Source organism: Anoplopoma fimbria, chromosome 20 (assembly GCF_027596085.1).
Source record: "Anoplopoma fimbria isolate UVic2021 breed Golden Eagle Sablefish chromosome 20, Afim_UVic_2022, whole genome shotgun sequence".
In the NCBI taxonomy this organism is placed as follows: Eukaryota; Metazoa; Chordata; class Actinopteri; order Perciformes; family Anoplopomatidae; genus Anoplopoma; species Anoplopoma fimbria.
In genome coordinates, this window is record NC_072468.1 from 10,623,461 (window position 1) to 10,635,291 (window position 11,831).

Sequence of the window (11,831 nt, forward strand, 5' to 3'; positions counted from 1 at the left end):
GATAAATAAAATGGCAAAGTAATTACTCTCTGCAGGTTGGTTAAGCTAGCGCTCAGACGGGTATTTAGCATGCCACTTGCCTCGCGCTTGCAGGCAGCTGCTGGCCGTTAACTGTTACCGGTTTGATTTAGAGTCCCTCAATGACTCACTTGTTCCCTCAGTATGCAGATGAGGAGAGTTGAGAGCAATGCTCTTGTTTTTTTCCCCTGTGCCTTCTCACAGTGTAATTTGTCTTGACATATCCAGGGAGGGTAACGGGGATGTAAGGTTAGGAAAATGTCTCATTTGTTCGCTGAGGTAAGCAACCACTATTCCCAACAGTGAAGCTTAAACCTGCTCTCATGCTCCGCTGTATTGTTTCGCCTACGTGACGAGAGCACTTCCGAATTATAGGCTTGACTATTGATTTGTTAATTATATCAGTGCTCTTTGGTGTCAACTGCACTGTTAATCATGCCTTTATGTTGTGTTTTTTAGATTGTGTTTATGATTAGTTTGTTCTTAACCTTCTGTCATTTCTTCTTTTCCAGTCCTTGCTTTCTCCTCACCTACCTTGCTCTATTCTCCCTCTCTCCCCCTGTGTTCACCCTGTCTCTCCTCCTCTTTTTCCTTTCCCAAGTTGTTGTCCGGTTGCGGATGTCTCGTCACCTCCCACTGAGGTCGGAGGCCAGCTGGAGTCGGGAGGCGGGTCCGCGGCAGCAGTGATGCGGGCTTCGGTGGCAGGCTGCAGGATGAGCATGGGCGCGCTCCTTAACGGGCTGCTGGTCTCCGTGGTCGCAGCTCTGCTCTGGAAGTATTCCAAGCTGAGCGAACACGCCGCCCTGCTGGAGGATGAGCTGCACATGACACGGCAGTCCCAGGAGCTCTCACAGGCCCGCATCGACTACCACGTTGCCCTGCAGGCCCTTCAGGAACACGGCACCCGCATGGTCTGCACCGGCAAGATGCACACCGACCGTGTCTGCCGCTTTGACTACCTCTGCTACTGTTCTGAGGCAGAAGAGTTTGTGTTCTTCCACTCCAATTCCTCTGTCATGTTGCCAAACCTGGGGTCGAGGCGCTTTCAACCTGCCCTGTTGGACTTGTCCTCTGTAGAGGATCACAACACCCAGTACTTCAACTTTTTAGAGCTCCCGGCTGCTGCTTTAAAGTTTATGCCTAAACCTGTGTTTGTACCGGATGTGACACTGATCCTAAACCGGTTTAATCCAGACAACCTAATGCACGTGTTCCACGATGACCTGATCCCAGCTTTCTACACTATGAAACAGTATTCGGACTTAGATGATGAGGCGCGTTTGGTTTTTATGGAGGGCTGGGGCGAAGGCCCACACTTTGACCTCTACCGACTTCTTAGCAGCAAGCAGCCACTGCTCAAAGAGCAGCTTAGGAACTTTGGCAAGCTCATGTGTTTCACTAAATCCTACGTTGGTCTGTCCAAGATGACCACCTGGTACCAGTACGGCTTTGTTCAACCACAGGGGCCCAAGGCCAACATGTTGGTCTCAGGAAATGAGATCCGACAGTTCGCGAGGGCTCTGATGGAGAAAATGAACATCACAAGGGTGGATGAGGTGGAGAAGGATGGAGGGAGTACCGAAGATGAGAAAGAGAGAAGGGATGATTACGTTGTCGTGTTCAGTCGCTCCACAACAAGGCTGATACTGAATGAAGCGGAGCTGATCATGGCGCTGGCCCAGGAGTTCCAGATGAGAGTGGTGACAGTGTCCCTAGAGGAACAGTCTTTCCCCAGTATCGTCCAGGTGATCAGCGGCGCTTCCGTGTTGGTCAGTATGCATGGCGCTCAGCTCATCACCTCACTCTTCCTCCCCAGAGGAGCTGCTGTGGTGGAGCTGTTCCCCTTTGCTGTGAACCCAGAGCAGTACACCCCGTACAAAACCCTCGCCACCCTTCCAGGCATGGACCTACACTACATCTCCTGGAGGAACACTATGGAGGAGAACACCATCACCCATCCAGACAGAACCTGGGAGGAAGGGGGCATCGCTCACTTGGAGAAGGAGGAGCAAGAGCGAATACTGGCCAGCAGAGACGTCCCAAGGCACCTGTGCTGCCGCAACCCAGAGTGGCTCTTCCGGATCTACCAGGACACTTTGGTGGACATCCCTTCCTTCCTGGAAGCCATTCAAGAGGGCATGAGGACAAAGCCAAGCGTGAAGAAGACAAAGCCGGCCAGCACAGTCCACCCAGGCCGGGTCAGGGAACCCCAGTGTCAGACCTCGGTGCAAACCACCAACGAGGCAAAACTCACAGTCTCCTGGCAGATCCCGTGGAATCTGAAATACTTGAAGGTGAGAGAGGTGAAGTACGAGGTGTGGATCCAGGAGCAGGGAGAGAACACCTACATGCCTTATATCCTCCCCCAGCAGAACTACACGTTTTCAGAGAACATCAAGCCCTTCACCACCTATCTGGTGTGGGTCAGGTGTATCTTCAACAAGAATCTCCTGGGCCCCTTTGCAGACGTTCTTACGTGCAGGACCTAGTGCAAACATTTAGCCAGTTTGTTGTGTTGCAGTTAAACATAAAAGGTTGAGTCGTGCTTGTTCCAGACACTCACATTAGAAGAGTGGAGTGTTTGATTACACCTTGTCCAGTGGGGAGTTGGCAAATGTTATATGGGATACCTTTACATCCTAGAGCAGGATGCTGAGCTCTTGCACAGTAATGTTCCCTGGCCAGCACAGACAGCATACAGATGAACTTCAAAAAACTTAAACCACAGGGTCAGAACTTAATGAATGGAAAGTATATTGTACCCATGAGAGAAAGAAAGTGCTTAACCACGTCTCTACCGAAAAACAAATCAGAAGATTTATTTATGTGCAAACGATATATAACATGTTTTTTTAGTATTAGTCCAAACACTGGTTCTTTAACTTTTACAGTATGCAATATAGCTTTTCTGTGGAGAGCAAGAAGGATTTTAGAATAGCAGGATTTTTTCTGACTTGTCCAATGTCGACTGTGTGCTTGATACCTGTGTGGCTGAGTTCACCTACCAGTTGTTTAATTACATACACCGTCATTTGCAGAACCTAGCCAAAAACCAAAGCAACATCTTCCGTCATTCATGCCATATTACTTATTCGTGTCCCATACTTCTAATGTTTGCTGAAAACTTGTCCTTAAAGACATTATGAAGGATTTGAGTAAAACAAGTGTCAAGCAAGGTTTCACATGAATTCCACTGAAATCAATGTTTTTGACCCTGAAAGCAAAGACGTGTCATTTCATTGTATGGAGCATTTTGTGGGAAAAGACCCTGTTTTTAAACAGTGCTGTCTTTAAATTGTCACCTTAGATGTTATAAATATAACAACACACAAGTGTTTGTTTCCACAGTGTCAAGCCACAAATAATTCACATCCGTTTTACTGCATATATACATGATTTTTCTCTAATGGGCACTAATTACTACAGTAATAATTATAATTTCTGTGGACAGTGAATCCATTACGCCAGGCTATAATTAGTGGAGTAGCAGTATGCTGCTGGACGGTCAGATTACACGGCAGTTTCATTAAGATAATAAGGTATGTTGCTGCCTAGGATTCCACTGACTTGTGTAAAACTATTAATTCAAAGGAAATTCCCAGCTGTGTTTGTCTTTACTTTCCTCAAAGGTTTTTGTAGCTGTTAAGAAGAATGTTGAACTTTAGTTTAAAACAACCAACTGACATCAAAAGGTGGCTGTTGAAGTTGTATTTTGTACCGTTTCTAATGAAGTGCTGCTTGTTGGTAGCTAGACTGCAAAAATGTGTTACATTTTTTATTTGAGAAACATGAATTGGAGGTGTTAGTTTGTGGTAGTAGAGCTGTAGCGAGAGATGGTTTATGGAAATGAACGTTAAACAAATCACTGCCACCAATATATTGTGATATTGTGCCATTATTACGGAGATGTTTTTTACTTTTTCTTGAACTTAATAACTCACGTGTTCTCACTCCCAACTCCTCAAATATGGCAGCTTGGTCAGTGGCCCTACGCGTCCATCTATGGCAGACCAATGTTCGTGTCCCTTGTGAAACCAAAAGTCAGTGTTGACTTATGTATGCATAACATACTTACCGTAGTTATTAATAACCCAAACAATTATTTTTTCCCCCAAACTTTACCAAGTTGTTCTGTTAGAATTCACCACGTTAACCACGTGTTGAGCCTAGCGAACTACCCGCTGCGTTAGTTGACAAATGTCACTAACGCAGTACCCGGTGGGTTTCAAACCTACGGGAAGTGGTGTTGACCAATCTTCAGTATGTGACGAGTTGGGAGTGAGGATGTGTTGCTATCAAGCAATCCTCTAAACATCACATTGCCGTATTTGAAGATCATATCCTTTACCTTAGATTTTCAATCCTTTTTTCTCAGTTTTTCCCTTCCGTGATATTTTTTTTTTCTGATGTTCTCAAATGCAGTTCTGTTTGCCAATGCATGTTTAAGAGATTATTTTAAGCCATTGTTGTGTGTGCAGGATGTGATGGATTAGACATGTGTGTGTTTGTATTGTTGTTTAGATTTGTGTGTTGCTCTGTCCCTCCTCAGTGGAGACGTGATACTGTATGTGCTAAATGAAATGAGAGAGTACAAGTCCCTGTTTTCTACTTTAGCAAATAGTTTGTTTCTTTTTCAGTAACTGTGATTGAATAAAGAAGCTTATTTCTTACAGTATCTGTTTTGTTTCAGCAGTTTTTATCATTACTTCAATTGTAACAGTGCTTAACCCAAGATCCTATATTGATCACTAAGAGGGCTTAATAAAAAAAAAATCTGAATGGTAAAATTTGTCAGAGGTTTCCGTTTAAGATGACTGTCCATGTAAATACAGCCCAGGATATTTCTAACAATAGGGTTTCAAAAGTGTATACATATATATACAGTGGGTACGGAAAGTATTCAGACCCCTTTAAATTTTTCACTCTTTGTTTCATTGCAGCCATTTGCTAAAATCGAAAAAGTTCATTTTTTTTCTCGCATTAATGTACACTCAGCAACCCATCTTGACAGAAAAAAACAGAAATGTAGAAATTTTTGCAAATTTATTAAAAAAGAAAAACTGAAATATCACATGGTCATAAGTATTCAGACCCTTTGCTGTGACACTCATATTTAACTCACATGCTGTCCATTTCTTCTGATCCTCCTTGAGATGGTTCTACTCCTTCATTGGAGTCCAGCTGTGTTTAATTAAACTGATTGGACTTGATTAGGAAAGGCACACACCTGTCTATATAAGACCTTACAGCTCACAGTGCATGTCAGAACAAATGAGAATCATGAGGTCGAAGGAACTGCCCAAGGAGCTCAGAGACAGAATTGTGGCAAGGCACAGATCTGGCCAAGGTTACAAAAGAATTTCTGCAGCACTCAAGGTTCCTAAGAGCACAGTGGCCTCCATAATCCTTAAATGGAAGAAGTATGGGATGACCAGAACTCTTCCTAGACCTGGCCGTCCAGCCAAACTGAGCAATCGTGGGAGAAGAGCCTTGGTGAGAGAGGTAAAGAAGAACCCAAAGATCACTGTGGCTGAGCTCCAGAGATGCAGTAGGGAGATGGGAGAAAGTTCCACAAAGTCAACTATCACTGCAGCCCTCCACCAGTCGGGGCTTTATGGCAGAGTGGCCCAACGGAAGCCTCTCCTCAGTGCAAGACATATGAAAGCCTGCATAGAGTTTGCCAAAAAACACATGGAGGACTCCCAAACTATGAGAAATAAGATTCTCTGGTCTGATGAGACCAAGATTGAACTTTTTGGCGTTAATTCTAAGCGGTATGTGTGGAGAAAACCAGGCACTGCTCATCACCTGCCCAATACAATCCCAACAGTGAAACATGGTGGTGGCAGCATCATGCTATGGGGGTGTTTTTCAGCTGCAGGGACAGGACGACTGGTTGCAATTGAAGGAAAGATGAATGCGGCAGATGAAGTACAGAGATATCCTGGAAGAAAACCTCCTCCAGAGTGCTCAGGACCTCAGACTGGGCAAGGTTCACCTTCCAACAAGACAATGACCCAAGCACACAGCTAAAATAACAAAGGAGTGGCTTCAACAAGTCTGTGACCATTCTTGACTGGCCCAGCCAGAGCCCTGACCTAAACCCAATTGAGCATCTCTGGAGAGACCTGAAAATGGCTGTCCACCAACGTTCACCATCCAACCTGACAGAACTGGAGAGGATCTGCAAGGAAGAATGGCAGAGGATCCCCAAATCCAGGTGTGAGAAACTTGTTGCAGTTGAAAAACAAGAGAGACTTCTTTCTTAAAACAAATGTGACATTTATTGAAGGATAACAGGGTATATGCCCAGCAGTACAACAGCTCAAAAGGGTTTCTACAATACTGAGCAAAGGTCTGAATACTTATGACCATGTGATATTTCAGTTTTTCTTTTTTAATAAATTTGCAAAAAACTTTTACTACATTTCTGTTTTTTTCTGTCAAGATGGGTTGCTGAGTGTAATTATGAAAAAAATGAAAAGGTGCTTTTTCGATTTTAGCAAATGGCTGCAATGAAACAAAGGGTGAAAAATTTAAAGGGGTCTGAATACTTTCCGTACCCACTGTATATTGCGTACTAAAGGATACACTTTGGCAAATGCATGCATTTGTTTTCCTGCTGACAGTTGGATGAGAACATTGATACCAGTAATGTGTGTGTAGCGCAGACAGCAGCTAGTTAGCTTAGCCTAACATAGAGCTAAGAGTGGATGCAGGGAAAAATAACTAGTCTAAGGTAAACTAAATTTGTATAACACCACCTCTAAAGCTCACAAGGCAACATTATATATTGTTTGTTTAATCCATACAAAAACCCCAGATGTTTTCTGGTTTTTGTTTTTCATTTGGACAGAGCTAGACTAGCTGTTTCCCCCCCACTCCCAGTCTTTATGCTAAGCTAACAAGCTGTTTGCTGTAGCCTCATATTTACTGTACAAAGGTATAAATGTTCTCATCTAATTTAAGGCAAGAAATAAAATTAAGGGTTTGTCCCAAACTATTCATTGAACCAAATTTTTAAACAATTCAAAAAGCAATGCAATTTAGGTACACTTTATACACAAAGGTTATCTGCAGGGGGTACATTTGGTTCAAAATGTGAAACTCTAGGGGCCCTGATAGCCCTAGGTCCATGAGTCCCAACTCAATTGTGCTAACTAAATAAAAAAATTGTCAATATCAACAAACATAAAAAGGGGTTTTTAGGTCTGCTGATGGGCACTGTGTCAAGATCTAATTTTAAAATCTGCAGCTATTTCAGATTCATGCTGATGTTGCAGATTTATAATTGGATTGATTGTGTTTTATCATTTGACCGAATTGCTAATCTGGGGCCAGGTGGTATGGCACCATAGAAAAAACTGGGGGAAAACATTAGGAACCAGCAAAAGGTAGAAAACCTACAAGACCCAGAATTCACTTGGGTCGTTGCCGGCACTTGGTAAACTTGCTGGGAACATGGAGGGAAGTTCAACTTGGTTTATTGGCATATACTACCCACATTATGATGATACAAAGCTGGTTGAAAATCAAGTTTTTACTTTGAGTCTAAACTGGATACTACCAGCCAACTGGGTGCTACATCCATAATCACACCAAACAAGGAAATTATCTTTCTCCTGCCTTCAGCCCACGCAGAAGGAGCCATTCCTTGAGGCATTGTCAGGTCTCTGAGTAGAGTTTCCTTAAGAAACACTCATGTGGTGTCTCCTTACAGCTCCGGATAAGGAAAGAAACGTTTAACTGTAGTGTGAGCGAAACAGTTTTAGTCACCATCAGCATTTATTATTATTTATTAATTAATTCTGCTTAACCACTTATTCTTGTTCACTATGGGCTTGACCTTTCCCAGCAGAATCCCCAGCACGGATAACTGTGACAGTGGGCAGAATCACACACTTATGCATGGATGCCATGCAAACGGTGAGCCAGGATTCACATTTACTGTTGTTCTGGTTTTGTACAACTTTAATATAACTTTTTTAGAAGTATTCAGATCCTTTATTTAAGTAGCAAAATTACACTGTAAAAATACTACCCTTTCAAATTTCCGATTTTTAGAATTTAGAATTTTTCAACACAAAAGTGAAATCACTTCAGTTTATCACCAACAAAATGGACACATTTCGAGATACGTGGTTTTCACTGGACAGGAAGGAGATGAAAAACTGTAATCTGTAAAGTAACTAAAGCTGTCAGACATATGTAGTAGAGTTATAAGAACAAGATTTACCTCTAAGGTGTAGAAATTACATAAAATGGAAAATATACCGTATTTTCCGCATTATATATAAATCTTTATTATGGACTCAGATGGTCCACTCACATCCAACATACACACACACATATGACACATTAAAAATACATACTCAAAAATACTGTACTAAAATAGGTGCAAGCTATCATGCCAATGCTTTCAAGCCTGGATGTGAACCGATAGCCCATCATAGGGTTGGTTAAGGCTATAATGATGCTATTTTCTGATAAAAATCGACACATGAAATTGAACATTAACTTTCGTAACAGTGCCTGACATGTAGGTAATTAGAGGACACAAATAAATGGCTAGCACTGTGCCACCTAGGAACACGGATCAACCTCAAAATGGCATCATTATTTTTAAGCCTCTGATACTTCTCACTCTGTAAGAAGACCAGAGATGAGCTGTATACAGGGCGTGACATAAGCCCTAAACAAAGACACTTAACATCTGTGGAACACATGGAAAATTTCCTCAACATCAGTTGGCCTGTGCATAATTTTAAATTGACGACGAATGTCACCGTCATCAAAACATATTTCTAAGTCATCTGTTATAAGGCAGTCAATGAATGTTGATTATTTTCATATCCTCAACAGATCTCCACCGATTTATCTATAATGCGAATTAAGGCGCATTAAGCGAAACAAAACAGTCAGTCAGTCAAACTTCCTCCACTTCCTACCATTGATTCATTAATGTTGAATTCTCTCGCAGCTGCTCTATTCCCATGTTCTACTGCGTGACTGACAGCCTTGAGTTTGAAGTCCGCGTAGTAAGCGTGTCTCTTGACAGGAGCCATGTTGGGGTCCTTATACACCCACACTGTAATATTATGGTGAAGCACAGTATGTATTACTCCGCGACACTCCTGTCTATGGTAGCCGTAATGCTGCTGCGGTGCGGCTTTGTAGTTTACCAAAGTCGTACTAAAACATTTTGACAGAGCGTCGTGTACCACACAACATCGCTTCGAGGTCAGTAAGCACAACCAGAATTAATCCATATATAAGGCGCTCCGGATTATAAGGCGCACTGTCGTTTTTGAGAAAATTAAAGGCTTTTAAGTGCGCCTTATAGTGCGGAAAATACGGTAAGTATCACTAATAGGCGTGTAAAATAAAGGTAACACTGATACGGGTGTAAAATACAAACACCATTAAAAGGGATGTACAATACCAGTACCAAAGATAGGTGTGTGAAGTAGAAGTACCACTGATAGAACCCAATATAAATAATGGATCAACATTTAGTCAAAGAGCACACAGCCCAGAGGTAATTACAGCAGCGAGCCATCGGTCAGAGCTGAGACTCTGGCCAGCTCCTCTCTTCAGTTCCCATGGTGCACTCTGTTCTCGTGGCTATTTTCTGCCAGTTTAACCACAGAGACACGATGGCGCCTGACAGGTGCAGATCGGCAGCACTAGGCTAAGTGACAGTGGCCTTCCCCGGAGCAAGAGGAGAGGGAGCCCACAGCAGCACCGGGGGACGGACTGTTGTGTAATGGACTGTGTGTATGTGTGTGTGTGTGTGTGTGTGTGTCTGATGAGGGTCATAAAACAGCCATATATTGCATGTGGTGGGTAAGAGGTTAAATCGATCTCATCTGACACCCAACAAGAATTACGGCTAGTTTTCATGAGCCTGGAAAAGAAAATGTTCCTCATTTCCTTTGCAGACGTTTAATATTTGAACAACTCCCCAGAGTAGATTCATCATCATTACATGAAATCAGCCACCCACCCTCCATCAGTGTTTTATTAGCTTTGGTATTAACACAAGAGCAGCTGTGACAGGCTGTGGATTCTTTGGCGTTGTCCAATATTATAGCACACAGAAACAAACACAGACAGAAAATGTCAGTACTCACTGTGGGGAGAACAGCTATGTGCCAACAAAAAAAGGGATCATATTTTAATATACAACATAGTGTGTAATTCATAAAGACACTTTAAATCCCCCAGGGGTCGTGGGAGGATTTCTTTCTTTTTTTTATTTTCTTTGAGTAGTTCATTTTCCGAGTGAGGTTGCTGAATCACTAAATCGAATCTCCTTTCATCTGGCTTTTATGGAGCTTGAGTGGATTCTAGACAGCTTATAACAACAGACATCTGACCCTGCAGGCTTCCTGCGGACTGCTGGTAGATAGAGAAATGGAAACAAATAGAAATAAAACACTGTTTGGTGACAAGTGTTTAGCTTCTTTTAAAATTTGAAAGTTGAGTGATGAGCGTAGCGATGCATGAAGATTTACAGCCACACTAAAGCCCCTCCCCCACTGTCCCCCTGTTTAACTCTGCTACACCAACACAACACAACATCCAGACGATTAAATGCAAACATCCTCTCTGCCATGAGCTCACATTGGGGGTCACAGGGACTACTTATTATCTTTATTTATTTTAAAGGCAACCAGAATCTACATTTTAAGTCAGTTTAAGAATAAAAGTTGAAATTATTGTCACTTTCATGTGTCCATCAAGTATCAAAGACAAACACAGTCCTCCCGCTGATGACTGAGGTAACATGTCACTGTAAACTTTGTTAAACTCTTTTCATTATGAAAAAATGGGGAACATTTCAAACACGTCTGTATTTCACTGTACGAACGCCAAACAAACACTTTCCCAAAAGGCAACAGCTCACATAGGCTATAAAATTAAAACCTCGATTTGGCTAGCGCCATCTTGGCTTTTTGCAATCAATGAACGGAGGTTACCATATTTGGAATGCGGAGGAGTGTTGTAGAGACGCCGTATATGGCTCTGGTATCGGCAGAGACCTGTCAATCACAGTAAGCCCCGCCCCAAAGCATACTCTGCTTTATGGTCTATTTGACTCTAAATGGACCATCATTCACTAAATGAACATCATGCTGTATTGAAGAAGACTTGAAACAAGAGACTGAGACCATAAACTCATGTTTACAATGTTTACTGAGGGAATAAATCAACTGAGAAGTAGAGTCATTTTCTCATAGACTTCTGTACAATCAGACTTCTTTTTGCAACTGGAGGAGTTTCCCCCTGCTGGTCAGTAGAGAGGAAGCAAGTTTGAAGACACATGCACACTGGTTTCACTTTTCAGATCCGTAGTTTGCCGCCTGGTCTGAAGGCTGCTTGAAATCTGTACGTCTGGTTAATGCTGTAGATACAAATGTGCGCTAGTATGATGCAAATGTTTCCATTCACGTCTACGCCAACTCTCTCTCAGTTGCTGTTGTAGCTGACCTGAAACCAGTCCAAATGGGACCGGCCCATGTATCATACTGTTCTTTAATTGGAAGATCCAACCTTAAGAGAATGCTCTTGATAACACTGCTGATGATCTCGCCCTCTCTCTTTATTTAAACCACCGGTACAAATGTACACATCGGTGCAAGTCGAGCCTGCTGGCAGCGACGACCTGCTGTATGCAGAATGAGCTTTCAGGTGGATTATACCAGAGAGCTTCGTATTCAGACGAGGCCGCCGTGCCGATTTTCGATTCCTGCAAAGAGAGCTTGGACTCACTAATGGGTTTCTGGCTTTTTTTTCTTGCAGATACACCG

At 42.7% G+C, this 11,831-nt stretch overlaps 1 protein-coding gene across 1 annotated transcript; it reads left to right on the forward strand.

Annotated features, from left to right (window-relative positions):
- Nucleotides 1–536: 536 nt before the first annotated feature.
- Nucleotides 537–4,735, forward strand: pomgnt2 (protein O-linked mannose N-acetylglucosaminyltransferase 2 (beta 1,4-)). Its single transcript, XM_054621714.1, has one exon. The coding sequence runs from the start codon at nucleotides 705–707 to the stop codon at nucleotides 2,505–2,507; it is 1,803 nt and encodes a 600-aa protein (XP_054477689.1). The 5' UTR covers nucleotides 537–704; the 3' UTR covers nucleotides 2,508–4,735.
- Nucleotides 4,736–11,831: the final 7,096 nt, after the last annotated feature.

Excerpts from the sequence above, each read along its gene's own strand:
- pomgnt2 (XM_054621714.1), top strand. The coding sequence starts at position 705 with ATGCGGGCTTCGGTGGCAGGCTGCAGGATGAGCATGGGCGCGCTCCTT.